A 27,749-nucleotide genomic window follows, 5' to 3' on the forward strand; every position below is an offset into this window, starting at 1 on the left:
TTATTATTATTATTTATTTATTAAATGTAAAAAATTTTCCGTCGACAAGGATTCTATAGGCGCGGCGAGGAGTGAGCATTTTGGTCTTTGTGCTGTTACAGTGCAGCGGCCATTTCTAGTCGTCCATGATTCTTCAGATAACAAATCTGAGCTCCTAATTGATTTAATCCAAAGCCATTGATTTCCATTCATGTCGACCTTCATTTGCAATCTACAAGTTCCTCGGCCCCATCTTTCGCTATATCGCAAGCAACATGCAGCTAGAATTCGTTCGCGAGGATTTCCTTTCATCAACAGTAAGATTCTTCGCTCGAACCATTTCTCAATCAATTGTCGGTTCCTGTTACCTCCTCCGAAGTCGGCGATTAACGGATATGGAATCTCTGTCCCGAGTTCTTCGGAGGAGCGAGAAGCAGGCCATGGCGAAGTTGAATTTGATATTTTACATAAGCTTCGGGGATTGATTGGCCATGTACGTTCGATTTTGCCTGGTGGAAGTTGGTGGAGCTTATCCGATGAAGATGAAGTTAGAATTTCGGTTGAGCCAGTGACTGTGACGCGGGCTCTTGGCAAGATGTGGGATTTGGTTGCTAGAGACCGTTGGATAATCTTTACTGCATTTTCTGTGTTGGTCATTGCAGCGGTCTCTCTCTCTCTCTCTCTCTCTCTCTCTCTCTCCATTTTAGCTTTTAATGTTGTGTTTCATGGCATTTGTCTACAATCTGAGTTTCAGCATCTGATTATGAGTTCTGAAAAATTTAAGTTAGTATAATAATTTATGTGGAAGGTACTCTAATGGAGTTTTATTCTTGTATCACAATATTTTTCTGCATTGAATCAACATTTACTTTAGAAAATTTGGTTAAACCGCTTGATCTTGGCTGACATGCCGTGATGTTCATCATTTCAATACAATTGATAAAACTATAGATTGTCATCTTGACGGATTATGATCAAGTCTCAAGCTGCATTTGTAATGTTTTCTGACTCTTGAACATTTTATCTATCAGCTTTCGGAGATCTCCATACCACACTTCTTAACAGCGACAATTTTTTCTGCTGAGAGCGGAAAAATCTCAGTATTTCGCAGGAATGTGCAAGTCTTGATGCTCCTATGTATCACGTCAGGAATATGCAGGTCAAAATCTTGTATGGCCAAAGATCCCTTCTCTAGCATTGATGCTAACTCTATGCTAATGATTTTGAAACTAAACTTGTTAAATGTGTAATTTTATTCACATTATTTGCCTTTACCAGATCAAAATTCATATTAAGCTAAGAGTTTTCCTCCATTTGTTGCAAAGTGACAATTTTTATGGAATTCTGCAACAGAAATGCTGATGAATTGACCTGATTATTTGTTCTTTTGAACTTCAGTGGTGTTCGGGGTTACTGTTTTGGAGTTGCGAACATGATCCTGGTGAGTTGCATCTCATATTTTTTCAGAGAAAAAAACCATGTTTAAGCCTGTTAGTGTCTCTACTGCATAGAACATAGCTGAATGAATGAGGGTTCCATTTTATGTTATCCCGATATCTTATTATACGTTCTGTGGATTTCGTACACGGGCTGACATGCTATAAAACAGACCTCATGATATGTGAATTACTTTTTATTTGCTTTTGAACCAAAGTGAGCAGTCAGATGCTGTGCGGGTAAAATGCGAATATTTTCTTTAGTTCTCTTCGACATGATATAGTGTGACTTTCAAAATGACTGAGGTCTCTTATAATCTGCAGGTCAAGAGAACAAGAGAAACACTTTATTCTGCTCTTCTTCTACAGGTTTGGAATCATTAAGAAGCCAACTTCTATAACTTTCTTTTCCAACTGGCGCAATTCATCAAGTTGCTTCAAATCTCTCTCTCTCTCTCTCTCTCTCAAGATAATTTATTTGGGAATCCTTATGCTTGTAGGATATATCGTTTTTTGACAGTGAAACTGTCGGTGATCTTACAAGTAGGCTTGGAGCTGATTGTCAGCAAGTGTCGAGAGTCATTGGAAATGATCTTAATTTGATACTACGCAACATTCTCCAGGTTTTCTTTTGTGAACCAATAACTGATCCCTTGCAAGGCTACTAATTCTTATTCTGACACTTCTCTCTTTTTCCTAGGGGGGTGGTGCTTTGATCTATTTGCTTATTTTGTCGAAGCCTCTAGGTTTATGCACACTGATCATATGCTCCACTTTAGGAGCAATTATGCTAGTGTATGGCCGGTAAGTGTCGAGACACCTCAATATTTTTTCCTTCCCAATCTTGTAATTGACTGTATATTAAAATAATTTGTTTCCCTCAAAGAATTCCTTTTTTTTTTAAGTTGTAAGCATGGGAAGGGGAAAAGAAATAAGGTTTTACAGAAAAATTTGAAGGGACTTAACTGAGTCAATTAATTTTACTCATAGTTGGACTGTTCTTTCAAGCAATATCATACAACCTGGAGTTTAGCTTGCTTCATGATCTCATTTCTGCATCCTTTTTAGACTCGAGAACCTGTTAACTAGTGAAATAACCAAAGAAGTGCCATTTTATTCCAGTAGACACTTTTTTCTTTGTGTTGGGCACATTATGATCGATATGCATGTTTGTTAACATCTTCTTGCCTTCATGAGGTTATCTTTATATCTGTGTGATTTTTTTAGCTATTTTTTACAAGTAATCTTGATGCATATTGTTCATCATAGATATCAGAAGAAGGCAGCAAAGATTGTCCAAGATGTCACTGCTTCTTCCAATGACGTATGATAATACTTTTCTGTACATTTTTTATGATGTTTTGTTCCAAATTTTGAATAAAAGAAATTCTAATTTCCACTATAGGTTGCACAAGAAACATTGTCTTTGATCAGAACAGTTCGTGTTTATGGGACTGAGAAGGAGGAACTTGGAAGGTAGAGTAGTGTTGCAAGTACATTCTATTTTTATTTATCAATAATATCTGAAGTAAATATAGATTTCTTTTTACTATATATTAATCATTCTGAATCAAACAGTGTGTAGTTTTTCAGACTGATTGCCTATTCCTTAATGCCTAGGTACGAGATGTGGTTGGAAAGATTAGCTGATGTGAGCTTAAGACAGAGTGCAGGATATGGCCTCTGGAACTTTAGCTTCAATTTTCTTTATCATGCGACTCAGGTTTAGTTCTTTTTTGTTACTTCGTACAATTGCAAAATGAATATTCCCTTTTATTTTCCTTAAATTTCTAACTAAGTTATAAGCCTTTTCATTTAGCTAGATGACAATTTGTTCATGTTTCATCTATTTTCTAATAAACATTGGGCTACAGCTATATTGTCAGAGGAAAGACGTAAACCTTGGAAGTCGTTTTTATTGGTAGCTTGGTAATAATTGTATGTATATTTTTCTGTGCAAGTGCTGAAGGAAAAATTTTCTATTTGTTTATGATGTATTTAAAAAAAAAAAAAAAAAAAAAAAAAAGACTTGCTAAATGAAGTCTGTAAAAAACTACCAATAGGTATCAATTGTTAGGGATCTTTCTTTTATCTCACGCTTTTCAAACTTAGTTAGTACCCGAATTTCTTATACATTAAAGATTTAATTAGTTTAAGGTTAGTTAGTATGTGGGGTGATTGTATGGTTTAGTTGGTTAGAGTTTATCAAGCGGGAAGCATAATCTGAAGAGTAAGGCAGTTATTAGTAGTGTGAGTTAGGAGATATGTTGAACTTAAAAGATAAAGTATTGGGTAAAGATTCCAACTAACTTGGAATTGGGAGATCAGGGGAGAGCTCTCAAAATTTTCCAGTGTGTAACCTTTTTCTTATTGCAATATGATATTAATTTGGTTCCTAGAAAATTAGTATTAGAGCAATTGTTCTTGGGCACAGATTCGGGGCTAGCCACAAAGTTGGAGACATGTTGTTTGTTGATGGCAATGAATAATGTTTTGGTAACCATGAATTCAATAAAAGCAAAGGCTATGAATTTAAAAGCCATAAAATTGGTCGAAATGACCAAATATCAAAATCTTCCTGCCTGCAACATTGGAAGAGGATCATGCATTGGAGGTGAAGTGCGGAGATGTTTGACATGAGTTGGTGGTGTTAAATCAAAGCTGATTGGAGGAAGATATGTAAGATTGAATGTTGAAAACCCCAAGTTTGATGGGCTGGGTTAAAAATGACCAAACCCATATGATATGTTGAAAAGGTATGAATAGTGCGGAATGTTGGCTGGTCATTAGTGGTGAAACCTGAAAAGCCCTGGTTGAAGGGATGGGAACATGTCTGGTAGATGGTTCTGTGTATTACATCTGAGAAACATTGAGAATGGGTCCCGAGGTTACACTATTGGAAAGACTGTATTGTGTAAGCCGCGAGATCAGAAATTCACAATTTTGCCTCAAGTGATTTGGGTGAAATATCTCCCTTGAGTTTGTTGGAGGAAAGTACAGTTCGTTAAGTGTAAGGAGTTTACCATATGAGCGGTAGGAAAGCAGTTGGTAAATACTCTATGCCAAATATCAATAAAATATGACAAGAATACTTGTCTATTTCTCTTCTTCACAATGGTGACAAGAGACCTATCTTAAGTGGAAAAACCCTAAAACATAAACGGAAGAAAACTCGCACATTATTACAGTATAATTCCAGCAAATAAATACAATTAAGGAAAATATCAAAAATCATAAACAAACACACCAAATACATGGAACTAGGAGAGTACGGGATGGATCTTGGACTTCTTTCTCAATTTCTGTTTATTTCTTATTTCAATATGGTTATCATTTTGATCGTGTTCATATCAGAATCTTTTATTGTAAAATACTCATAGATTAGAATGAAGATAGAAACATGGTGTTAAAATGATAACATACTGACAAGAATTGCAGCCACTGCTTAATGAACACCAATGCAATTTATTTAATTTTTGAAAAGCTAAATCTATACAAAGTATAAAATGGGAAAAAAAAAAACAATATTTGAAATATTAAGAACACTTATACTGAAGCTGAGGTCTAGGTAGATTGTTTTTGCCAATTAATGGTAATACTGTCCTGCACTCCCCCCCCCCCCCCCCCCCCCCCCCCCCCCCCAGTTGTTTTCTTACTTGTATTTTAACATTAGATCTTTTTCATTTCTAGGTCATTGCCGTGCTATTAGGAGGAATGTTTATTCTATCTGGTCGTATAACAGCTGAACAACTTACAAAGTTTATATTGTATAGTGAATGGTTAATTTATTCAACGTGGTGGGTAGGGGACAATTTATCCTCATTGATGCAATCTGTTGGGGCAAGTGAAAAGGTCTTCCAATTGATGGATCTCTTGCCTAGCGACCAATTTGCATCACAAGGTAAGCTACTAACTGAATTGTGATGGAGATGGTGGGTCATCAATTTTGTTCCTCGGCCCCCTTTTGCAATAATTTTAGTCTTTGAATTTTAGAAGTATAATGGTTAAGTCATTAACATCAGAATTTTTGGAGTAATATAAAATTTGCAATTTGAATTGATAAGTCCAATATGTAAAAGGAAATACATATGTTCCAAAATAAATAAAAAACTAATAATCGAGGTTATTATTCATCAGTAATAATCATAATAATTGAAGGTTAGCTGACTTATTGACTATCATTTATTAATGTCAAGAACTTAGTTGCATTTCTAAAAGTATGGAGAACTAAATCATTACAAATATTACAATGGCAGTATAGGACAGGCTAAAAATGTGTTTTTACCGTATCTTTTGTGTTGTGGAGTCTTAGTTTTGGACTTTAGTTTAAGACAGAAAACCCCTCGAGCAATTCTTGATTGACCGAGGCATCATTAGTATTCTCTCCCCCACCAATGTTCAAATATTGTTTTACATCAAATTACTTTAATTTAGTTGTGTAAAATACTTCGCGTGGCTGTTGCTGCTCCAGACTTGAAAAACTAGTTTTACGTAACTTTTAATGCTGGGAATGCTGCTTATCTTTTTGCTTTGGTCTTTTGTTCTTGTTCTTGTTTTTTCTATTTATCTTTTTCTTCTATGATCTGTTTTAACGTAGAAAGCACTTTAAAGTGAGGAGTACTTTGTTACCTTGAACTTGTTGTCTTCATTGTTTAAATCTCTGAAGGTTTTTGAGCTGTTCATTTATCATAATGTAGGAAGCAGTAAAATGAAATCACATAGAACTCAGGTGCACGAAATCTTATGTTGAATTTTTATTGACATGATAAACACTTGCAGGAATAAAGTTGCAGAAACTGACAGGACGCTTTGAGTTTTTGGATGTCTCTTTCCGTTATCCCTCACGGCCAACGGTAAATTTCTTTTTAGTTGTAAGATCTACTCACTACTTCTTTCAACACTCTGGTTTTCTTATGTAGTACCTACAATAATCTACCGCAGAATATGCAATAATTTTGTTCATTTCTGAAGTCTTAAAAATAGGATGGCTTGGCATTGTATTTCTTATTTGTAGTGTATCCTTCACCTTACATTGCCCACGAAATCGGGTGATAACTTTTATTCCATGTGTGAGAATAATATCACCATATACCTTTCTCAGCCTTTTGGCTAAGATCAATGAGAATATCTGTTTTCACCGGCAAGTGATGGGTAATATCAAGAGAATTCATAGTCTCATGTAGTTTCTCACGAAGATTCTTTTTTTAAGATTGTTTGGGCTTCGTAAGTGTTGTTATGGCTAACTTTATAATGCTTAAAGCCATAACGCTGAATGTCAACTCAATATATATACCTGGAATTGACTATGTTGACATTTTACGAAGTTCATATTTCTAGCAGTATGAGGAGCGCGCCATTATAGGTTAGCCTAAACTGGAAGATATTACTTGACTAATTAGGCCTTGAAGCAGCATTATATCTACTAGTTATTTTCTTTCTCCTTTCCGCAAGAGACTTGTTGAGAGTTACTCTGCATTGCAATATCAAGCTGCATGCTTAAGCTTTCACATCTTGTGATGATGAATTCTTCTTAATTTATTTTGCTGAGCTGGCTGCATCACATTATTACGATGATGATTATCATTATTATTGTAATATTGTTATCATTCAACTTTTGGATGCTTTTCTTGCCTATTCTCGAGATGATTGTTGATTCAAATACTTCAATAGGTCTCTGTACTGCAACATGTAAACCTTTCAGTGCATCCCAATGAAGTTGTAGCAATAGTAAGTATTTTCTCGCTATTTACATGTCTGGTTTGTTAGACGAACACGACTCTCCACAATGGTATGATATTGTCCACTTTGAGCATAAGCTCTCATGGCTTTGCTTTGGGTTTCCCCAAAAGGCCTCACACCAATGGAGTTAGTATTCCTCACTTATAAACCCATGATCATTCCCTAAATTAGTCGATGTGGGACTTCCATCATCCAACACCTCCCCTCGAACAAAGTGCGCCTCCCCTTAATCGAGGCTCGACTCCTTTGGAGTCTTAGTCATTTTTGACTGCCTTCGAGGAGGGGCTTGGCTCCTTTTCTTTAGGAGTTCTTTGTTCGATATTTGAGGATTTGAGGATTTATCAATCTATTGGCACGACTAAGTTTAGGGCATAGCTCTGATACCATGTTAGACGAACACGACTCTCCACAATGGTATGATATTGTCCACTTTGAGCATAAGCTCTCATGGCTTTGCTTTGGGTTTCCCCAAAAGGCCTCACACCAATGGAGTTAGTATTCCTCACTTATAAACCCATGATCATTCCCTAAATTAGTCGATGTGGGACTTCCATCATCCAACATGGTTATGGGTTCTGCAGTGACCACTAAGTTGATGCTTTCTTTTCTGCAAGGTTGGTCTTAGTGGCAGTGGTAAAAGCACGCTGGTAAACCTTTTACTCCGACTTTATGAGCCAACGAATGGGCAGGTAATGTGTTTAGCTTGTTATACCCCTTTTAGTGAATATAAAAATGCGACTGTAATTTGTGTTTTCTTGAAGCAATGTGTGTGGGTTTAGAATAAAATATTTTAGTAATGGATCAAAGAAAAAAGTAGTTATCCAATGGCCAAAGTATACATGACCTGCAAGAGTTATTGCTATGAGTGCTTCCATGATCCGCTTCCTGCTCCTCTCTCCTTATTTGTCATACTATTGATGTGTGCACTCATGAATTGGAATCCACGAAACTTATCTATGTTTGTGGAAATAATGCAAAGAATATTTTGCATGCTCTTATGTCTTCTCTCATTTTGGATAATATTTCCTATTTGCAGGTTTTAATTGACGGTTACCCTCTTAAAGAATTGGACATTGTATGGTGGAGAGAAAGGATCGGATATGTAGGACAGGTCCGTTAACTATGTCCGACTTGATTTAAAGTTAAGTGTTGTTTCATGTCCCTTCTGATGCGATAGTTTTGAACAGGAACCTAAACTTTTCCGCATGGATGTTAGTTCAAACATTAAGTATGGATGTCACAGAGAAGTAGGACAGGAGGATGTGGAATGGGCAGCCAAGCAGGCTTATGCTCATGACTTCATCCTATCGCTGCCCAATGGTTATCAAACGCTTGTTGATGATGATTTGCTTAGTGGGGGACAAAAGCAGCGGATAGCCATTGCACGAGCTATTCTTAGGGATCCAGCTCTTTTGATTCTTGATGAGGCCACTAGCGCATTGGATGCTGAGAGTGAACACAATGTTAAGGTAAATACTTTGACAAAGCTCTTGATGTCGGCCTTCCCCCTCCCAAAAGGAAACAAAAATGGAATGAAATAGATGGAAAAGACTTCGATAATCAAATTGAGGTTGAAAGATTTCACATATAGGCTCGAGTGCTGGCTATATTACTATATATTCATGGAAAAAGGAATAATTGTACAACTGTGCGTGTAAAATTAAGGTGAAAATGTGTGCTAAGCTCACAATCAGGTGAAACAGGCAGGAATATATAACAGGATTCTAATGGTTTGTAAAAACAGTCACCCACACTGTTAAAATACATGCTATCCATAGTATTATTTCCCTTTAGTCTGTTAATTTTCTCTTTTCCTTTCATTTGGCTACATGTGTCCTTCCTTTTGTTGCTTGCTTAATTTACTGCTACCATCACCTGATAGCCATGCAAAGTTTATAAGTTTCCCCTCCTCTCGAGAATGTTCTCAGCACCTTTTCTCCTTTCTCTTATAAACTTTAAAGCCGACTTGGAACAATTTTTTAAGTGCTTAATAAAAGATTTTGAACGATTTAAAAAGTATTTTAAGCACTTAAAAAGTCATTCTAAACATGTTATTGCTTACATGTTGCTTGTGATGTTACTCAGGGTGTTCTTCGTGCTGTAAGAAATGACTTGAAGATGAAGAGAACTGTCTTAATTATTGCGCACAGGTAAGCTCTCTAATATGGCCTCCATTGCATATGTTTCTTGTGGGTTAATAGTTCGACCTTTGCACTTTTACAGGCTTTCAACTATTCAAGCTGCTGACAGGATAGTGGTTATGGATGGCGGTCAGATAGTAGAGGTTATTCTGCTCCCTATTAAGTTTAAGCTTTTGACAGTATTCATGGAAATTATAGCTTGCTTACTTTTCTACTATGTTCATTTTCTTTTGAAAACTGAAGCCAACCAACCACCCATTATCCCACTTAAGAGATCGATAAACCCATGATAACCTGATACTTTTCTTTTATTTAACCAACCTATTGCTCAAACACATCTACATTAACCTTAGAATCTTTGAAGTCCCTTTCTATAACCATTTTGTTCTTAGGTTCTCTATGTTTTGGCAATTATGCTTACTTCCACCCGATTCTTAATAAGCTTTGTTGGAGGATGAAAGTCCCACGTCGGCTAATTTAGGGAATGTTCATAGGTTTATAATCAAAGAATACTCTCTCCATTGGTGAAAGAATACTCTCCATTGGTGTGAGGCCTTTTGGGGAAGCCCAAAGCAAAGTCATGAGAGCTTATGCTCAAAGTGGACAATATCATACCATTGTGGAGAGTCGTGTTCATCTAACAAGCTTTACATTTGCCTCCTAAGCTAAATTTTGAAGAAAAAAAAATGAAGTTTTTAGAAACTACTTGTTTTAGTTTTCAAATTTGATATGGTTTTTGAAACGTTTTTAAAAAGTTGGTGAAAAAGCACGAAAACTGTATGTGGAAGTAGTATTTATAAGCTTAAAGTTTTAAAACTAGAAAACAAAAAACAAAATGACTATCAAATAGGGCGTAAGTTATCGACTAAATTGTCGTATTGATTAACTTGTTCGGTCGATTATTATATCACAGATGGGCACGCACAATGAGCTTCTCGTAAAGGATGGGTTATATGCAAGATTGACTAGAAAACAGGCTGATGCAGTGGCATGAGGATGCCAATTTATTTCCTATTTAACTCTTGCAGGGGTGAAGCAAAATTTCAACTGCTAACCCACTCAGACTGCTTAGACACATTTGGAAAAGGTATAAAAAAGTTGTATACCTAAGAAATTATAGCAATTCAAAAGGCCATGTAACATTCCATTTGTATGAAAAATTCAATGTTTTAAGCTAGAATCCTAGTTTCTATATGCTTCTATCATCTTTTCTTTTGTACAGTTTTGTAGTGCTTATTGGTGTCCAATTAATTTATGAACATGAATGCAATAGCTTCTTCTTTGGTTATCTTATATCAAATTAAGTGTCCATTTCATTATGGTTCAGTGTTGTAAGCATTAATAACTCTTTAAACTTTACCCATCGTGAAGATAGTCAAAATGGGTAAAGTTTAAACTATAAGAAGAGTTATTAATGCTTACAGATTTACCCATCTTCACTATCTTCACGAGGTTGAAGCTTTAAATTTTCATCTTATGCTAAGTTATTTTTTTACAGATTTCATATATAATTCAAACTTCTCCTAAGTTTGAAATAAATATTTGATTATCCATTTGAATAAGGTGTTGGATGATGGAAGTCCCACATCGACTAATTTAGGGAATGATCATAGGTTTATAAGTGAGAAATACTAATTCTATTGGTGTGAGGCCTTCTGGGTAAACCCAAAGTAAAGCTATGAGAGCTTATGCTCAAAGTGGACAATATCATACCATTGTGGAGAGTCGTGTTCGTCTAACATGCATTTATCACCGTTAGGGAAAATTTTATACTTTTATTTAAAAATGTAAACAAAAATATATAATAATGTACCAAATTATCTTTTTTTTAAATGGTTCATTCAAAGAAAATTTTATACTTTTATTTAAAAATGTAAACAAAAATATATAATAATGTACCAAAAAATATTCTAAAAATTCAAATTTATAAAAGCTGAAATAAAAGGATGGTTGTAACATCAAGAAAATATAATAGTAAAATAAATAAAAAATAAATAAATATATTTATTTTTTTTATATGTAAAAAGACCGGAACGAGATGGGACAAGATGGGGATGGAGACCGGGAATACAATATTCTTAATGTAATTAAGAGAAATTTCTTCGCATTCCTTCTTTAAACACGATTTCTCAATCTATTCAAGACGTTATTATGACGTGCGAATAAATGAACATCTCTGATAGTAACGAATAAGAATAAAATTATTATTGGAGAAAAAAAAATGATGTTTAAATTATTATAGGAGAATAAAATTATTATAGGAGAAAATATATTATTATGGGCTTTTGAAGGTTAGGCCCAGTTTTTGGAAGAAAGAAAATCGAAGTCGACGTGGTTAGCCACTACCGACGGCAAGGAAACGGCGACGTAATGGTTGCAATTCATACTGGACTTCTTCCCTCACAAAATTCCCCTTTCTTTCCCCGCAGCCGCAGGGCGTAGTAACAATGCCGGAATTCGGAGCTTGAACCCTGACGCCGCCGTATTCTTCCACTGAATCACCGTACCTGAAGAAGAATCCGCCATTAATCCACAGAGATATGGATTCTTACCATCAGACTCACCATTTCCCGGGGGCTCCGCCACCTCCGCCGCCCCCCTCCGCTGCCGATCCCTACTACCACCACCACCACCACCAGCAATCGTCGTTGAGACCACCAGTTCCTCCGCAGGGTCCATGGTTCCACAACCAATTTCAATACCACCCTTCGCATTCTGCGTCACCTTCTCCTCATCCGCCTCCGTCGCAGTGGGGACCGCCGCCGGCGCCTCATTCCGAACATGCTCCTCCTCCTCCTCCTCCTCCTCCTCCTCCCGGTGCTTATCCTCCACCTCCTCATCCTTATCCTTCGCAGCCTATGCACCACAACCAGTTTCCTCCTCCTCGTCCTCCTATGTTTCAGCAACTCCCTCCTCATTCGCAGGTGATTCAGGCGAATTTCGTCATCTTTCGATTAAATTCTTGTTCCCTGACTACTTTCTTGACCTGTCGGAATTTAATGGCATCAACTGGTTTAGGATATTTGTCATTGTTCTGATGGTTCTTGGAGTGGGAGTGAATTCATTTAGGTTTCTTTATCTATCTTCTAACATTTTCATAACTTGTGAGGATCGTCAATGTACTTTCTATATGTTATATTCGTCCATATGCCATGTCTTTACCATATATTGATCGTTGTAGGAATGGAACAACCCGAATTGGGCTCCGCATCAAGCTTGGGAATATCGAGGTTTGTTCTTAATTTCCTCATGAATTCTTTTTGTTTGATTCTACCTGAACTTTCTTTAGTTTGCAAGAGTTTACCTGTCATTTTACAAAGTATAGATGCCATTCTTGCTGTTCTTATATATCAAATGCTTATAGTAACGATCTGTATGAAATGCTTATAATAACGATCTGCTTATTGTGGATGGGTTGCTTGGTTTATCCGTATTGCATCATTACGTGAAACAATTTCTCCACTTACACGTTTTGTGTTGTGTTATTGTGTTGTGTTATTGTGTTGTCAGTCTCTTTCTATTATGATCCTTTTTTCACTGTGATGCAAATTTTAGGATTTCTTTTTGGTCCTTTGAAATCTTTGTGCCCCTTCAGTTTACTGCTTCTGTGCACCTTCTTTTAAATATTTTAATGGCAGCCCAAGGCAATGAAGAAGATTGGGCGGCCAGAGCTAGGGCGTGGGCGGATGCGAAGACTGCAATGGACAGTCAGCAATCTCAGTTTGCACCTACAGGGAGACATGAAGAACATAACTATTATCAGGATCAGTACTCGCAACCAATTAATTCAAATCATCCAGATATGTCTCATCAACCTCCTCCGACAACCTATGAACAGTATCCAGCTTCAGCAACAACTGTTTCCCGGCCATCAGCAGCTCATCACTTGGAGTCCACACCTGTTACTATGAGCAGTGAACAATCTTCTTATTTTTCAGATGGGCGTCTAACTTACTCTGTCACTGATGGTAGTTATGGAGGCAACATGAGCTCTGTTTTACATCACCAAGGGAAATTATCTTCAAGTCCATCGGTTCATCAGCAGGAGGTACCTTCTAGTAACTATTCTGTTACAGGTAATGATTCACTTGTGTATGAGTGTAGTTATTGTTGAAGAATCCTACTTTGAAACTCATTTAGTATTAAAATTGATGTTCTTTTTGTTTCATTAATTGTTATTATATTCAACGTTTATGTCCTTCTTGTCATTGAACCACAATTGATTCTCTGTGGGCATCTATCATTACGAATTTTATTACTATTATTATGGTATTATTGTTGTTAATGCTTTTATCATTATTATTATAACAGATAATTGCTACTGGCTTGTCAATGTATTTTTATATATAATTGGTTGGTTGGGGAGCTCTTTGAGTGCTCAAGAGGAGCTGGATTGCTGTTGTTATGTTGTGCCTCGTTGCTTCTCTTATAGTTTAATCCCTATTTTATAGACTGATGGAGGTTACAATCACGAAAGGCTAACAAGTTCCTGCTTGGGAATATAGGATGAAAGAACCTTCCCCCCCTCCCCCTTCCCCATCCCAGGGCATGCGCTCGCATAAAGTGAAAAGAAATGGTAGAATGATCCCTCTTCTTCATACTTCATTATCAGTGTTCAGTCTAGATTCCAAGACTTAGAAAAGCTGGTATTTGAATGAAGCACCTAGACGTGTTAATAATTTTTTTTTTTGTAAGTGTTCGAGAAATAATTTTAGGTGAAAGTTGCGTCTCATATTCAGCTTTTACCACAATCAAGAATGTGATCAACTTTTTCAGGATCATAATCATGTTGAGAGTTAAGTCGTCAATTGTACACTTGCACAAACATTCAAATCCTCCAGAGCAAAAGCTTGTTTGAAGCAGAGATTTGTTATTACTTTTTAAATACTAGGAGTCCTATTCACTTAGACTTACGGCTCCTTATTTCTCGATGCTACTGTTGTTTCTCTTAATAGTTCAATTTTACCTTAAACACCTAATGGCAGGTAAAGAAGATACTGTAGATCAAAATATACAGTCTTTCAAATCACTACCTATGCAAAATTCATCAGTTCATGGTGGACAGCAGCATTTCCAATCACCTATTCCTCCGCCCTATGCATATAGCAATGAGCCAGGGCCAATTGGTCCCATGACCAATCTTGCAGATCAGCCTTTAGATTTTGCTCCTAGGTTCAGTCACGATCATGGTCTAAGAATGCATTCTGGCTTTCCTCGCAATGATTCAGCCAGATCCACTAGAGGCAATGATTCAGGCGTCCCAATGCCGTCCTTAAATTCATGGTCTTCTATTTCTCCTGGCATGATTTATCCACCAATTCCTCCTGTCTTGGCTTCTGGAGCACAGGTTCTGGATTTTTTTTAAAGTTCTTTTTGTTCTAGGTCATCAAGATAAATTCCTGAAAATTGTTATAAATTTTCAGCTTGATCCTCCTGTAGCTGTAACTTCTTCTGTTCCTGGACACACACCGTCCCCATTTGGAAGGTTTGCTGGTTCTGGCATCACCCCTGCAATTCCTGCTGCCGCTGCTCCATTTCCTGGTGCTGCACTTCCTGCCACAGTCTTATCTGGTGATGCATATGGCATGTCAACTATGTCTGAACGTCCAAAAAAGGTAAACAACTGACAACAACTGATATTGGAAATATGATAAACAACTAGTTAACTGATCCTGTAATTTTAGGCTTCTGTGCCAAATTGGCTCAGAGAGGAAATCAAGAAAGCAGTGATCACAAGTTCTTCTGCTGACCATCCTAAGGAGGATGCTGAGCCCATGGAAAATCAAGGAGTTGACAAGTCTTATGCAAAGGGTGATCAAGCTGATAGTAAAAGTATTGATTCTTCTAGGTCGACTGAAGAAGAAGATGATGAGGTTCTCTATAATATATTCTTTTCAGGATAAAATTCATGCTCTTCCATGCACTATCTTGTGGATGGGGGCTTAGAATCAATACTTTTCTGGTTTATCCAGATGAGACTTCCTCTATGTTCTCTTTTGGTTATGGAGTTCATCTTTGTGCCATGCAGGATGTTGTAGAAGGAGCAAGAACTGCAGCAACAAATCAAGAAATCAAGCGCGTGCTGACCGAAGTACTCTTAAAGGTTTTGTTGCTAAATCTGACCTACATGTTTTCAAAACTTGATAACCATTCTTGAATTTCATTTCCTTGCATATTCTGGTTTCATACAATCTTAAACTCTGAATTAGTACTTTGTTTCCCTATTCTTTTTGTTGATTTAGAAGGAACTTTTCAACTTAGAAAGCCATTCTGAAAATCAATTATTTCTTTGAAAATTAGTTTTGGGTTTTGACATTTGCAATAGGGGTTGGAACATCCACACACACATATATATTCATTTCTTTGTTCTGTTGCACGGATTTTTGAATTCATTTATATATTTTGTGGATTTGTAAGGAAGCTAAAATTACTTTTTGAAGTTGATCCATGTTGGATTGTCATCTCGTAGTTAAGTTGGGATTTTATTGAGGGAATTGTTACTAAAGAAGGGAGGACTTTTTGATCCCGTACAGTAACTGCTGTTCTAAGTCATTAATCTGGTTGGGAAGAAACAGAATAAGTTTGGATTTGAATTGGCCAGATTCAGAAATGTCTTAATATTGTTGGTCTAAGCATAGGAAGTTGCGACCTTTGGCATCTCGTTTCTTCATTCATGACTTGATTATTGCTATTTGATGAGTGGAGGATTCTGTATCTGCCGTTCCTTTCCTCAATAAATGTGTGAAGAACATGTTTATATGTCGGTGAACTTAATCTGCAGCATAGTTGACTTATGAAATTACTTCAAAATTTCTCTATACTTCCCATGCTTATGTGTATGCATGTTTAAAATGATTTCTACACAGGTTACTGATGAACTGTTTGATGAAATTGCTACAAAAGTTCTTGATGAAGATGATCTCGCTGTTGAAGGTAACTATCTATACTCTTACTCCCTGCTTTTCTCCTCTCCCTCTCTTTCTCACAATGCTATTTTTCCTGTTCCATTCAGCCAAACTCAATGTAGTCACTTCAAATCAGAATGTCTCTTCATCTCCCTTTCCAGTCTCAACTCCCAAAGCTTCTGCCAAGGTTTTGTTGCCAGTCAAAGTTCAGGAACCTGATAATGACGATACTAGTGAAAAGTCGAGTTCCAGCTCACCTGGAGATGTACTTGGTCTTGGAAATTATGCTTCTGATGATGAAAAAAATGATGATGGAGATGGTGAAATTCAGAGTTCAAATATGCAAGGTTCCAAGACAATGTTCAATGTTGAGCTATCCAGTACAAAAAGAAATTTGAGAGATATTCAAGATGCAGTTGGAAATGCTAGCACTCCAGGAAATGTTATAGAGCACAGTGGAAATCATGTAATAAGTGACATCAATGACGGTTCAACCAGTTCTGTTAATGAAATGAGTAAAAACACAGGCTTCAGTAAGCTGAATGATGATTGGATGGATCGAGAAATGGGTCAAGAACATTCATTGAAGCCAAGCTCTAAAGGTAAAGATAATGAGACAAAGTTTGGGGATGGAATTGCCTCTGGGACAAGGGATGTTTTAGGCATGGTATCTGAACAGCAAGGAAAGAATGTGAATGGTAAAAATGCATCTAAAGATCCGCATGATGGGGAAACTAAAACAAAACCGCTCGATAGTGGTAAGCAGGAAAGTATGAGGGGTTCTTCATTGAAAGATCGTGTCAAGGAAGAAGGGGAGGTAAAAACTAGAACAAATGAGAAAGCAGATGAGAATCGTCCGAAGCAAGATGCCAGGCGCCTGAGGAAGGAAGAGGCAGATGATCAGACTATCCAAAAGGGAAAATTGAAGGACCAAGATGTTAAGTCTGGCGAGAAAGGTAAGGATTCCGACTCGAGACACAGGTCTACACATCACAATTCAAAGGACGAAAGGAGAGAAGACAAGCATCTGAGGGCCAGCACAAAAGATGGAACCGACAGAAACAGGGTGTACACAAAAGACGACGAAGGCAGAACGAGACAGAAAATCTCAAGTGAATTGACTAGGCACAAGAGCAGTAGAGACAGAAATAAAGACAAGGCCGTTGATCATTCGGCCAATTCAAGTGATGACTCGGATGATTCTAAAAGGTATTTCCTATTATTTTCCCCTTTTGAAATAGTTATATGGGACTTCATTCCTAGCCCCTTTTTGCAGGAAGGTGAAATCCAGAAAGCGTGACAAATCCCCATCTCCAATCAGATCTAGGAGAAGGTATTGTAATCCTAAACCTCTAATTCACTTTTGCATCTTTGGTATTCCATGGAGGTTTGTCTGTGTAATTTTATCTTCTTTTGATCGTTGGACTAAAAAAATGAGCATTGTTCCCAAATTATTTCATGATTATACTTTGTGATTTTAATCATGATGATCAAAAGTGAGGAATTAATGATTCAAGCAGTTAATAGAATACATCTTTAGGATATTTTCTTGCGGATTACCAATCCATGCTCTTCTCCTTCACATAAAGATAGAGGTTATCCTTCATGGTGTATGCTAACAAATAGTTTCTTGACAAGTTTTACACTGCACGAGGCTGAGCATCTCTGTTATAAGCTTTTGCAAGTTTAACTCACCAAATCAGTATAATGGATGCTTTCATTTCTAGACAAGTATCGCGGTCACCACATAGCAAGCACTCTCAGCGCAGGCATTCTCCCTTCTCTTCTCTTGAAACCACCAGGTATGCCGCAATGTCTCATAGATTTAGTTTGTGTTGTGTTCTCAGGACATGTGCACACTCATCCTCATAACAGTAAGCTGCTCCAATGGATGCTTCAGATTCTTTGTTACTGATTGTTCTTTAGGACTAACTACACATATCATACAGGGCAAGGAGGTCAAGGTCTCGCTCTCCCGCAAGACGGCGCAGATGATTGTCAAATGATTAAGAGAATTCGAACCAATTATACTCGTTTGAAGACTCGTAATCTTGATTTCAATACCTGAATCTGAGTCTAAGCTGCAAATCTTTTTTGAATTTGAAGAGGTGGCAATGTTATGAATGCCTGTTTCAATGGCTTCACTAGGTGGTTGTGATATAACTCCGATGGCCATGGTCGTTAGCCATCGATGCTATCTGTTTTAAACCGATAGACACGACATACTCGTCTAGGAGCTGCCGCTTTAAATATAGCGATATTGGTTACTTCTAGCTAAGTTTCCTTTGATGTATGAGGAGCGTGGATTTGAATCAAAAGGGTTGGCTGCCCGAGAGTTGGGAATGAGGAGCAAAAAGTGTTGTATGATGGGAAAAGAAATATAACTCAAAGGGTTGGAATTTTTGTGCCTGTATTTGACTACCTCCTCTCTCTCTCTCTCTCTCTCTCTCTCTCTCTCTCTCTCTCTCTCTCTCTCTCTCTCTCTCTCTCCCTCCCTCTCTCTCTCTCTCTCTCTCTCTCTCTCCCTCCCTCTCCCTCTCTCTCTCTCTCTCTCTCTCTCTCTCTCTCTCTGATGGCATGAACTTTGATGGTTTCAATTGTTTTTTTGTTTCGATTTATGAGAGTTAAATTATATGTAGTCTTACGTACCAAATTTGAAAGATGGTCGAGACAATAAACTTTATTTTAACCTATATTGTTTAATTGTATTTCATATAATTAATATATTATACAAATATAAATAATCTTATGCTAAAAAAATAATTAATTGTATAATCATCTTGTAAAAATAAATTTAGAAGAGTCCGAGCAAGAACTAAGAGTGCTTATATGACTTAATGAACCGAGCAATTCGAACTATTCAACTCAAAGTGTAGGTTATGCTATCTTTTGTTTAAGTTGAGCCATCTAAACTATTCAACCCAAATTGTGGCTATTTACGAGTATAATCTACATTGTGGCTATTTACAAGTATAATTTTTTTTTTTTTTGTTGGGTTAACACGAACTTAAAAATAGGATACATAATACAAACTTACATAAATGAAAGATATTTAACGTTTGTAACTGATTTTAGCCATACATAATCCAAACTTACATAAATATTTACGAGTATAATCTAAATTGTGGCTATTTACAAGTATAATTTTTTTTTTTTTGTTGGGTTAACACGAACTTAAAAATAGGATACATAATACAAACTTACATAAATGAAAGATATTTAACGTTTGTAACTGATTTTAGCCATACATAATCCAAACTTACATAAATGAAAGATATTTAACGTTTGTTACTGATTTTAGCGATACATTACAACGGGTGAATAATTAACCTTATATATATTATAAGATTTTTTAAAAATAATTAAAAAAAAAATAAACAATCTGATTGAGAGGAAAAAATATTTAAAAAAAAAAAAAAAAATCATAGGATTCAAAGATGAACGAATCTTGCTCGACCCTCTCTCTCTCTCTCTGTCTGTTGAAATCGTAAATGGTTCATAGCTTCATTATTAATGGTGGAATGCAGAAAATGGTGCTTTCGAATTTCGATAATCATATTTGATATTCATAGGTAGAAGGGAAGGGATAAACGAAGCAATCTCAGTGGGCATTAAAGTATTATTAGCTTCAGAAAACGACAGCCCTCACATGGCCGGTGGCGTGCTCCGTTTCTGATGGCGCGCTAATGGAACTGGTGCGTTTGTTACTTTTGCATTGCGTTTCTTTCGGTTAAAGTTTCACAAAATCTCTCTCTCTTAGCTCTCAGATACAATAAGTTTTACCTCTCTATGTTCATGCCGATCTTCAGTGACGAACATTGCGCAGTATGAAGGTCTTTGGCGTTTTCGATTCCATCCATTTTTTCTTCTGTTAAATCTTGCTTTCTTCTTCTGTTGATGTTTTGTTTCTGTTTTCCGACAGGCGATTGAGGCGGGACTTTGGTCGATTTGGCTCTCCGGATTGGTATTGATTGCTCTCTCGTTATACGCTACTCAAAGTTTGCCTTCCTTCAAGGATCGTTTTGTGAATCCCAAGCTTCGCTACAGAGCCTTCGGCGATCGACGTAATCCTTCGGTTTCCATATTCTCTGCGCCTCGCTCTTTCACTGGTAATATTGGAGTTCGACAGAGCTTGGCTATTCGGTCATGGCTTGCTCTGTCCCCACAAATTACAGTCGTTCTGTTCAGCCAAGACCTTTCCGTTGCCGCATATGCACGTTCTCTCAGTTCGCGGGTTTATGTTGATAGCGACATTGATTTCACGTAAGTAAAATTGTTATGTTGTAAGGAATTTCTAAGTGCTTATAAATTTCAGATGTAGTTCGTCGATTGCTTTTGTTCATATCAGTATTCATTGGTGTTTGTTTAGGAATTTTGGTGTCATCAAAACCTGTTGGTTTGGTTAGTTCTATTGATGAAGTGTAAAAGCATCTACTGGATTAGGACTTGAAAAAAATCTGAAGATCTGCTCTCTCTTTGGCTAAATTCAGAAGAGAAGCTTATCATAGATTAAAATGTTGATCACCATGAAGAAGAGATACTGCATTAGCCCTCGTGAAGAAATATGATACATCATGATATTGATCATTTTTTTTTTTGTCTTGTTTGTCTTGTTTGTCTAGATTCCTTGGAACCCCATATTTCCATTCAATGATCGCAAGATCTCAGTCATTTGCATCAGACATTTGTGCCTTCGTTCATCCTGAAACTATTCTTCTTCCTGATTTTATTTCCACTCTGAATTATGCTTACAAACTCGACCGTGATTGGCTGCTGGTTGCTTCGTCCCGAAACATCTCGTACATACCATTCTACTTTGATGAGTCCAAGAGACATTTCCCAACGGAGGATAAAAAATTGTCGAGATTACAGAAGGTACTAAGAGTAGCATCTTGCAGACTTTTTTCTGGGATTGAGACAACAACTGAGCAACTGGTTATTTTCTTGCTTTCTTTTGGTTCCAGGAGCTGCTCAATGAGCATTGGCGATGGAGTCACTGTGGAGGGAAGGAACTATTGGCATGGAACAACCAGGACATTCCGTTGCACAGTGGAGTTCTTCCTCCTTTCCTGTATGGAAGAGGGATCCATAACAATTGGGTCATCAATGAAGCTGTGGCATCTGAATTCAGGTTTGTGTTTGATGCTAGTTGGACCATCAGCAGTTTCTATCTCCAAGATCCAGAGCAACCATCTGATAATGAAACAAGAAGCTGGGAATATTCTGGCAACTACCTTCTTGGTTCACTATATGGATCTTCATTTCATCCGGATGCTAAATATTCTAGTCTGGTGAAACTTCTCAAATGTAATGAGCTATATATTCTGTCCAACACAACAGAAAATGCAACTTATCTGCCAAAGAACCAAAGAATCCTTAGTTTATGGAACACGCAGCTGTTGCATTTTGGGAAGAAGAAGAAGAAGAAGCCTATGTCTTGTGACCATGGCTTTCGATCACTAGATAGACTACATGATTGCTCATTGGAAAAAGGGGTATCATCTTCAGAAACTTTAGAGCTTCCATTTTCCTTAGAGTTTCTCCTTCCCCTAATTGCAGACAAGACTAAGACAATTGTACTGACAGTTGCTGGATATAGTTACAAGGACATGTTAATGAGCTGGGTTTGCAGATTGCGCCATCTACAGATCCCTAATTACTTAGTTTGTGCCATTGATTCTGACACCTATCATTTCTCAGTCGTGCAGGTTCTTCTTGCTCTCTGTTCTGTGTGTGCTTTTAGTCTTCTCTGCTATGGTTTTTATTAGATTTTATTTTTTTTATGCTAGGGTTTGCCTGTTTATAGAGATCCATTGGCTCCGACCAATATCAGTTTCAATGACTGTCACTTTGGAACAGAGTGCTTTCAGAGGGTGACAAAAGTGAAGTCCAGAATGGTTTTAAGATTATTGAAGCTGGGTTACAACGTACTTCTTAGTGACGTTGATATATATTGGTTTAAAAACCCTCTGCCTTTTCTTTACAGTTTTGGTTCTGGTGTTCTTGCTGCACAATCTGATGAATACAAGAAGACAGGTTTCATTCCTATCCTAGCATGTGTTTAATGTTTAATGGTGAGGATTGTTGGAGGGAGTCTCACATTGGCTAATTTAGGAAATGATCATGGATTTATAAGTAAGGAATTACATCTTCATTGGTACGAGGCCTTGTGGGGAAGCCTAAAGCAAAGCCACGAGAGTTTATGCTCAAAATGGATAATATCATACTATTGTGAAGAGTCGTGGTTCCTAACATTAAATGAAAATCTCACTTTTCATATGTTATTGAAGTACACGACCAACAGTTTAAGTTTAAATTTAATAAGGGAACAGAAAACTTGGAATGCACGGATAACTAAACTAAAACTATTATTTGGGGTTTATGTAAAATATTTATATTCCATTCCAATTTATCCGATTATTTATGTCACTTTCTTGTTTGATTGTATATGCAGGACCAATTAACTTACCTAGACGCTTGAACTCTGGGTTTTATTTCGCTCGTTCTGATGAATCAACAATAGCTGCCATGGAGAAGGTGGTGAAGCATGCAGCAACTTCGGGCCAATCGGAGCAGCCAAGCTTCTATGATACCCTTTGTGGGGAGGGAGGTACTAATCGAAAGGGTGGTACTAAATGCTTGGAACCTGAAACAAATTTAACTGTTCATTTTTTGGATAGAAACCTCTTCCCTAACGGTGCATACCTAGAACTTTGGAAAAAGAAAAATGTCAAAACAGCCTGCAGGAAGAAGGGCTGTTTTGTTCTCCACAATAACTGGATTAGTGGAAGACTAAAGAAACTAGAACGTCAAATGTTTTCAGGCCTTTGGGAGTATGACACGAGCACAAGGATGTGCAAGCATAACTTGCAAGGTAAAATTTGGTGAGTTCCTTTAGTAGAGCGGAGGACTTGAAGAAACTACTTTCAAATTGGATGGCTTTTTGCCTTCCCACGGGCATGAATTTGGAAGAGAGATGCTATTGGAAGGTAAACATTGAGCTTGTGGCTAGACCATTGGTGCATAGAACGTGTTCTTCAGATGAATTTTAAGGGTTCGATCAAATGCTCTTTCTGTTCGTTTATTGATGAAAGCTCAGCATTCCATGTGACCATGAGTATTAGTGAAACCAGTCAAGAATATCAATGTTCTTGTCACTCTGTCAGCTACAGTCTGTCATTCCTTCTGCTAACACTGACAAACTGAAGTGAAGCAACACAGAGAACTTTTAAAGGCAAAGATCCTCCGAAGGAAACAACACGTTGGATGCTGCTTATGAGTTTGTGAAATGATAGTTGTAACAACCGAAGCCCACCGCTAGCAGATATTATCCTTTTTGGGTTTTTCCTCTCAAGGTTTTTAAAGCACATCGAAGATGTTTCCACACCCTTATAAAGAATGCTTCATTCTCCTCTCCAACCGATGTGGGATCTCACAATAGTGTTTATGCACCGTAAGCACTCTACAATTCTGGTATTTACCCCTACCATGCACTCGGGTGTTTGATTCCCCAAGCCGTTGATATTGTTATCAAGTGTTTGAAATGAGTAGGGCTATTTGATACATTGAAAGAATGATTACACTGCCAGAATAACACAAAATTCATTTCTCTTAGTTCAGTCTGCAGTATTACAGACATCTTCTGCAAGGATCCAAATAGCAAGAATGAAAAAGAGGCTGAAAACAAGCAACACACCAGTTGCTTCATTGATGCTGTATATAAACAAGTGATTCCCATTTGGGAAAGGAAGAAGATATATTGAATGAACCAAACACACAAATTGTTTGAAGAGGCATATCTGAAATTCTCGACATACATGCGTCATAAAACATACGCCAAAAGCTTGGTCAAGATCCATGTATAGAGAACTGAAAGGAAAGCACCAACAGGAATGGTCACAGCCCAAGAAAGAACAATCTCTCTCACAGTTTCTGATCTAACACTGTTGAGTCCCCTAGCAAAGCCAACCCCCATGACTGCACCAACCAATGTATGTGTTGCTGAGATTGGCAAACCCAGTTTAGATGCAATTAGAACCACAGAAGCAGCAGCAAATTCCGCTGCAAATCCTCTCGTTGGTGTGAGCTCTGTAATCTTCTTCCCAATGGTTGCTATCACTCTATAGCCCCATATCATCAACCCGGCTACAATTCCAAACCCTCCCCAAGCAAGAACATCAAGTGGAATGACAATCTCAGCGCCACCGACACTGCCATGAAGTATCGACAATGCAGCAGCCAAGGGACCGATTGCGTTTGATACATCATTTCCACCATGAGCAAATGACATAAAGCAAGCAGAAAGAACCTGCATATATCCAAATACCCCATAAACTATCTCCAACTGAGTTCCCTTTGGACCTGCAATCTCATCTAGAAATCCAATGTTTTTCTCCTCAGTTGTACTCTCGTCTGCCTTCTTCAAAGACGAAGCAGCAGCTTTGTTGAGTAGATGCCCAAGTTGTCTCTGAATTATTTTGTAGACAAGGAATGCTCCTACTACTCCAAAGCCTACTGCCTGTGCTACAACCCATTTAAGATTCTTACTCGATGGAAATGATATATATGATATTCCAGTTACGCCGAGGAATACGAGTAACGGTGCAGCTGCTGCAGCTGCCTGTCCTGGGTTCTTTGCACTGTACACAAACTGAAAATAACATACAGTTAATTATTTTTCAGGTTCCTATGAATGCAATGGCTTAATCAAGGCAAGGACTCAAGGAACACACCCTACGAATGCACTTGTAGACAAGGAATGAGGCCAGTGCTCCAATTAATGGAGAAATCACCCATGAAGAAGTAACTCTCGCCAATGAGCCCCAGAAGACAGCTCCAACTCCGCCATAGACAAGACCAAATCCAACCATTGATCCCACTATACAATGCGTGGTCGAGACGGGCCATCCATAATATGATGCAATCTTAGCAGAGATATTGAAAGATAAACAGGTAAAGTTAGAGATTATTTTGCTATTTTTATTCTTACATTGACAATTATCTCTTGCTAATTTCTTTCTTAAGAAAATATTTGAATTAGAAACGTTTTTCTTGAACATTTTTTAGTTTTCAAAATATTGGTCAAAAGTGGATAACAACACAAAGACAAAGATAGCATTTATAATACTAATTTTCAAAATCAAACGGGTTGAAGATTGATATTTAGGGAATGGTCATGGGTTTATAAATATCTATTGATATGAGGCCATTTGGGGAAGCTACGAGAGCTCAAAGTGGACAATTATCATACAATTTTAGAGAGTCATAATTCCTCCTAACAAAATGGGCAGTATTTTGTTAGAATTTAAACGGTCGTTTATTATACCTCTCTCAATTTTCACTATGAAATGCTATTATTTGAGCTATTAAGAGTCATATTAATAGCAAAAAAGAAATTAGCAATGAATTTGACTAAATGTTAATACCTGCAGCCAAGAACCAGCGGCAGCCAAAGACGAAAGCAGCCCAACAAAGTGCAGCATATCCTTTCCCTGAAACACACCAGCCACAAGAATCCCATTTTGCATTGTGCTGGTGACATGGGTTCCCATAAGTAACGCCCCAGAGAATTCCAAAACCGCCGCTGTAACCACCGCCTGCCGGAGCGTCAATGCGCCGGAGCCGACAGAGGTCCCCATGGCATTAGCCACATCATTGGCTCCAATATTCCAAGCCATATAAAACCCAAACAACAAAGTGGCATACGACAGAATCTTGGTCTTCAAAGCCAAACCCTGCCCCAAAGACTTCATGAAAAGTGGGAAACTGAGAGCTGAAAATGCTATACACGTTATAATAGCTGTGGCAGTCCTTGAAGAAATGTGAAAAGCCTGAGCCATCCCGGGTAATTCCTCTTCCCCTGCAGCTTTCTCAACCTCATGATTCTTACTGAATTGAATGATTTCCTGTTTTCCTCCGCCGTCTGCTTCAGCAAACGAGGATATTCCGGCAAAAGGGTGCTTGAATCTCGAAGTGGAAGAACAGTGGTAAGGCTTGTGAGCCAAGAAATAATGTCTATTGAGAATCTGGGTTTGGAGTAAGAAGAAAGATGGGCGATTGTTGGGTAAAACAGAGGGAGAAGGAGGTTGAGATTTTGTGATAGCTCTGGAAGTTGAAAACAAGCAATGAGCGAGAGACATGGCTGATGGAGAAGGAGGAGGATTATCCAGAGAGAATATTGAGCATGGATTTCAATGGAGGAGAACAGAGGAGGAAGAACAGGGAGCCATGGTGATCGAGGGCTTAACTCTGCATCTTCTTGTCGGAGTTAAAAATGAGCTCTCAGTTGGGTTGCGTCCACGATTTCAAATGAGTGGTTCTTGTGGCTTTTGTGTTTCTGCCATTTCTTCCATGGCCGCCAAACTCAAGCGTGTGAGGCAGCCTGGAAGACGACGTTCATTTTTTGGATAATTCTCCTCAAACTTAAATTTTCTCAATTAAATCTTTATTTTCAAATGGGTTGGATTAGATTGTGACTTTTTTTTTTTTTTTTTTTTTTTTTTTTTTTTTTAATTATTTTAAAAAATTATATATAATATATATTATTTTAATTAATCTAAGCACAAATGATAAATATTCTCAATCTTTCTAAAAGTAGAATAAGATTAGGTTGTGACCCTATCTTTCGAACCTAATTAAAAAAAATGTTGATTCAAATGATAGTAATTTCGTCTAATCCAACTCAACTTTTCTAATTTGGATTAGATAGTTGAGATGTGTAGTTATCAAGTCATATGAACATTTTTAATCTCTAAACGTCTTGCCTTTACTGCTATATCGGGAGTTACTCCACGTATTGCTTGCCGTAAAACAGATAGTGGATTTGTTTATGTTCTTTGGTTAAATCTTTTTCATGGCTCGATAGATAATTTGATAATCCAATGATTTTTTTCTGTGTTTCAAAATACGGTTAACCAACATGTTAACTAATCGATTACGATAAATTGGATTGGATTTTGCAATTTTTTTTCTTCTGCAGCAGACATGAGTGAAAGGGGTTCAAGAATCCGTTTTTCTTTTTATAAGGGCTAAAATCATTTATTTTGACTTTTTGACCTCATTTTGTAGGGTGGATCTCTAAAGATATGAAAGATCTCCCTTGCTACATACTACTTTCATCAAATACGGGCTTTCCACAGAATTCTAAAAACATCTCGATAGATCATCTTCTTCGTTACATACTTAGCTACCAAATAACTAACCTAAAAATCGTAGTTGGAAATCTCATATTTCCTCTAAGAACAGCCTCAAAGACCTTTGCAACAGAGTCACCGTAGAACGATGAAAATCCAACCAACGTCGTATAGAAAATCTCACCGGTGCTCCACATATCGACCTATTGATCGTACTCGTATCCTCTCAAACCCTCGAGCACGATGTAATAAGATTTTCTAACGAAGAGGAAGGTAAGAGAGTCAAAGATGAGAGGTTGAAGAACAAGAGTCTAAAATGGGAATTTGAAGAGAAGAACGGAGAAAAAGGGAGCATCGAAGTCAAGGTTGACTAATAAAAGAGGGAGAAGACGAGACGCGACATTAGTTCAGTTCGTA

At 37.5% G+C, this 27,749-nt stretch overlaps 4 protein-coding genes across 10 annotated transcripts; 3 read left to right on the top strand and 1 right to left on the bottom strand.

The window, feature by feature from the left end:
• The first annotated feature begins 31 nt into the window (after positions 1-31).
• ABCB26 (transporter associated with antigen processing protein 1) lies at positions 32-10,489 on the top strand. 2 transcript variants are annotated; one of them, XM_023685695.2, is made up of 18 exons: positions 32-643; positions 1,011-1,138; positions 1,378-1,420; positions 1,740-1,784; positions 1,916-2,038; positions 2,116-2,219; positions 2,685-2,739; positions 2,821-2,891; positions 3,036-3,138; positions 5,106-5,316; positions 6,195-6,268; positions 7,086-7,142; positions 7,769-7,843; positions 8,191-8,265; positions 8,342-8,623; positions 9,240-9,304; positions 9,378-9,438; positions 10,209-10,489. In XM_023685695.2, exons 1-18 carry the CDS (start codon positions 191-193, stop codon positions 10,287-10,289), a joined length of 2,106 nt encoding a protein of 701 aa, XP_023541463.2. In that variant the 5' UTR covers positions 32-190; the 3' UTR covers positions 10,290-10,489. The 2 variants fall into 2 exon arrangements, with proteins under 2 accessions (XP_023541463.2, XP_023541464.2); XM_023685696.2 differs by having other exon boundaries at positions 501-643; positions 1,011-1,149.
• Positions 10,490-11,610: 1,121 nt separating this feature from the next.
• Positions 11,611-18,609, top strand: LOC111802050 (uncharacterized). Of its 4 annotated transcripts, none has more exons than XR_015422372.1 (12): positions 11,611-12,219; positions 12,477-12,525; positions 12,934-13,371; positions 14,281-14,642; positions 14,719-14,910; positions 14,980-15,168; positions 15,324-15,398; positions 16,162-16,228; positions 16,308-17,409; positions 17,477-17,533; positions 17,839-18,002; positions 18,150-18,609. XR_015422372.1 is itself a non-coding variant. In XM_087126737.1 (12 exons), exons 1-11 carry the CDS (start codon positions 11,836-11,838, stop codon positions 18,070-18,072), a joined length of 3,060 nt encoding a protein of 1,019 aa, XP_086982863.1. In that variant the 5' UTR covers positions 11,611-11,835; the 3' UTR covers positions 18,073-18,074; positions 18,150-18,609. The 4 variants fall into 4 exon arrangements, 3 of the variants coding, with proteins under 3 accessions (XP_086982863.1, XP_086982862.1, XP_086982864.1); XM_087126737.1 differs by having other exon boundaries at positions 17,928-18,074; XM_087126738.1 differs by having other exon boundaries at positions 11,612-12,219; positions 17,928-18,002.
• A 1,054-nt stretch (positions 18,610-19,663) lies between these two features.
• Positions 19,664-23,990, top strand: LOC147791020 (Nucleotide-diphospho-sugar transferase family protein). 3 transcript variants are annotated; one of them, XM_087126741.1, is made up of 7 exons: positions 19,664-19,895; positions 19,961-20,033; positions 20,123-20,463; positions 20,823-21,075; positions 21,165-21,908; positions 21,990-22,236; positions 22,655-23,990. In XM_087126741.1, exons 2-7 carry the CDS (start codon positions 20,028-20,030, stop codon positions 23,086-23,088), a joined length of 2,025 nt encoding a protein of 674 aa, XP_086982867.1. In that variant the 5' UTR covers positions 19,664-19,895; positions 19,961-20,027; the 3' UTR covers positions 23,089-23,990. The 3 variants fall into 3 exon arrangements, with proteins under 3 accessions (XP_086982867.1, XP_086982865.1, XP_086982866.1); XM_087126739.1 differs by lacking the exon at positions 19,961-20,033; XM_087126740.1 differs by lacking the exon at positions 19,664-19,895 and having other exon boundaries at positions 19,897-20,033.
• Positions 23,921-26,339, bottom strand: LOC111801816 (inorganic phosphate transporter 2-1, chloroplastic). The gene is made up of 3 exons (XM_023685988.2): positions 25,626-26,339; positions 24,933-25,124; positions 23,921-24,850 (listed from the first exon to the last, which is right to left on the bottom strand). Exons 1-3 carry the CDS (start codon positions 26,337-26,339, stop codon positions 24,023-24,025), a joined length of 1,734 nt encoding a protein of 577 aa, XP_023541756.2. The 3' UTR covers positions 23,921-24,022.
• Between the last annotated feature and the right edge of the window lie 1,410 nt (positions 26,340-27,749).

This window comes from Cucurbita pepo, chromosome 9 (genome assembly GCF_057944985.1).
Source record: "Cucurbita pepo subsp. pepo isolate OVF chromosome 9, ASM5794498v1, whole genome shotgun sequence".
In the NCBI taxonomy this organism is placed as follows: Eukaryota; Viridiplantae; Streptophyta; class Magnoliopsida; order Cucurbitales; family Cucurbitaceae; genus Cucurbita; species Cucurbita pepo.

What these genes read in the sequence shown, in the direction of transcription:
- ABCB26 (XM_023685695.2), top strand. Translation starts at nt 191, where the DNA reads ATGTCGACCTTCATTTGCAATCTACAAGTTCCTCGGCCCCATCTTTCG. An exon ending in TCACTGCTTCTTCCAATGAC is followed by an intron (nt 2,740 to 2,820) that starts GTATGATAATAC and finishes TTTCCACTATAG; the next exon opens with GTTGCACAAGAAACATTGTC. An exon ending in GGATCGGATATGTAGGACAG is followed by an intron (nt 8,266 to 8,341) that starts GTCCGTTAACTA and finishes AGTTTTGAACAG; the next exon opens with GAACCTAAACTTTTCCGCAT.
- LOC111802050 (XM_087126736.1), top strand. Translation starts at nt 11,836, where the DNA reads ATGGATTCTTACCATCAGACTCACCATTTCCCGGGGGCTCCGCCACCT. An exon ending in TGTCTGAACGTCCAAAAAAG is followed by an intron (nt 14,911 to 14,979) that starts GTAAACAACTGA and finishes CTGTAATTTTAG; the next exon opens with GCTTCTGTGCCAAATTGGCT. An exon ending in GACTCGGATGATTCTAAAAG is followed by an intron (nt 17,410 to 17,476) that starts GTATTTCCTATT and finishes CCCTTTTTGCAG; the next exon opens with GAAGGTGAAATCCAGAAAGC.
- LOC147791020 (XM_087126739.1), top strand. An exon ending in AATTGTCGAGATTACAGAAG is followed by an intron (nt 21,076 to 21,164) that starts GTACTAAGAGTA and finishes TTTTGGTTCCAG; the next exon opens with GAGCTGCTCAATGAGCATTG. An exon ending in TGATGAATACAAGAAGACAG is followed by an intron (nt 22,237 to 22,654) that starts GTTTCATTCCTA and finishes TTGTATATGCAG; the next exon opens with GACCAATTAACTTACCTAGA.
- LOC111801816 (XM_023685988.2), bottom strand. Translation starts at nt 26,339, where the DNA reads ATGTCTCTCGCTCATTGCTTGTTTTCAACTTCCAGAGCTATCACAAAA. An exon ending in CCGCTGGTTCTTGGCTGCAG is followed by an intron (nt 25,125 to 25,625) that starts GTATTAACATTT and finishes ATCTCTGCTAAG; the next exon opens with ATTGCATCATATTATGGATG. An exon ending in TCTACAAGTGCATTCGTAGG is followed by an intron (nt 24,851 to 24,932) that starts GTGTGTTCCTTG and finishes TGTTATTTTCAG; the next exon opens with TTTGTGTACAGTGCAAAGAA.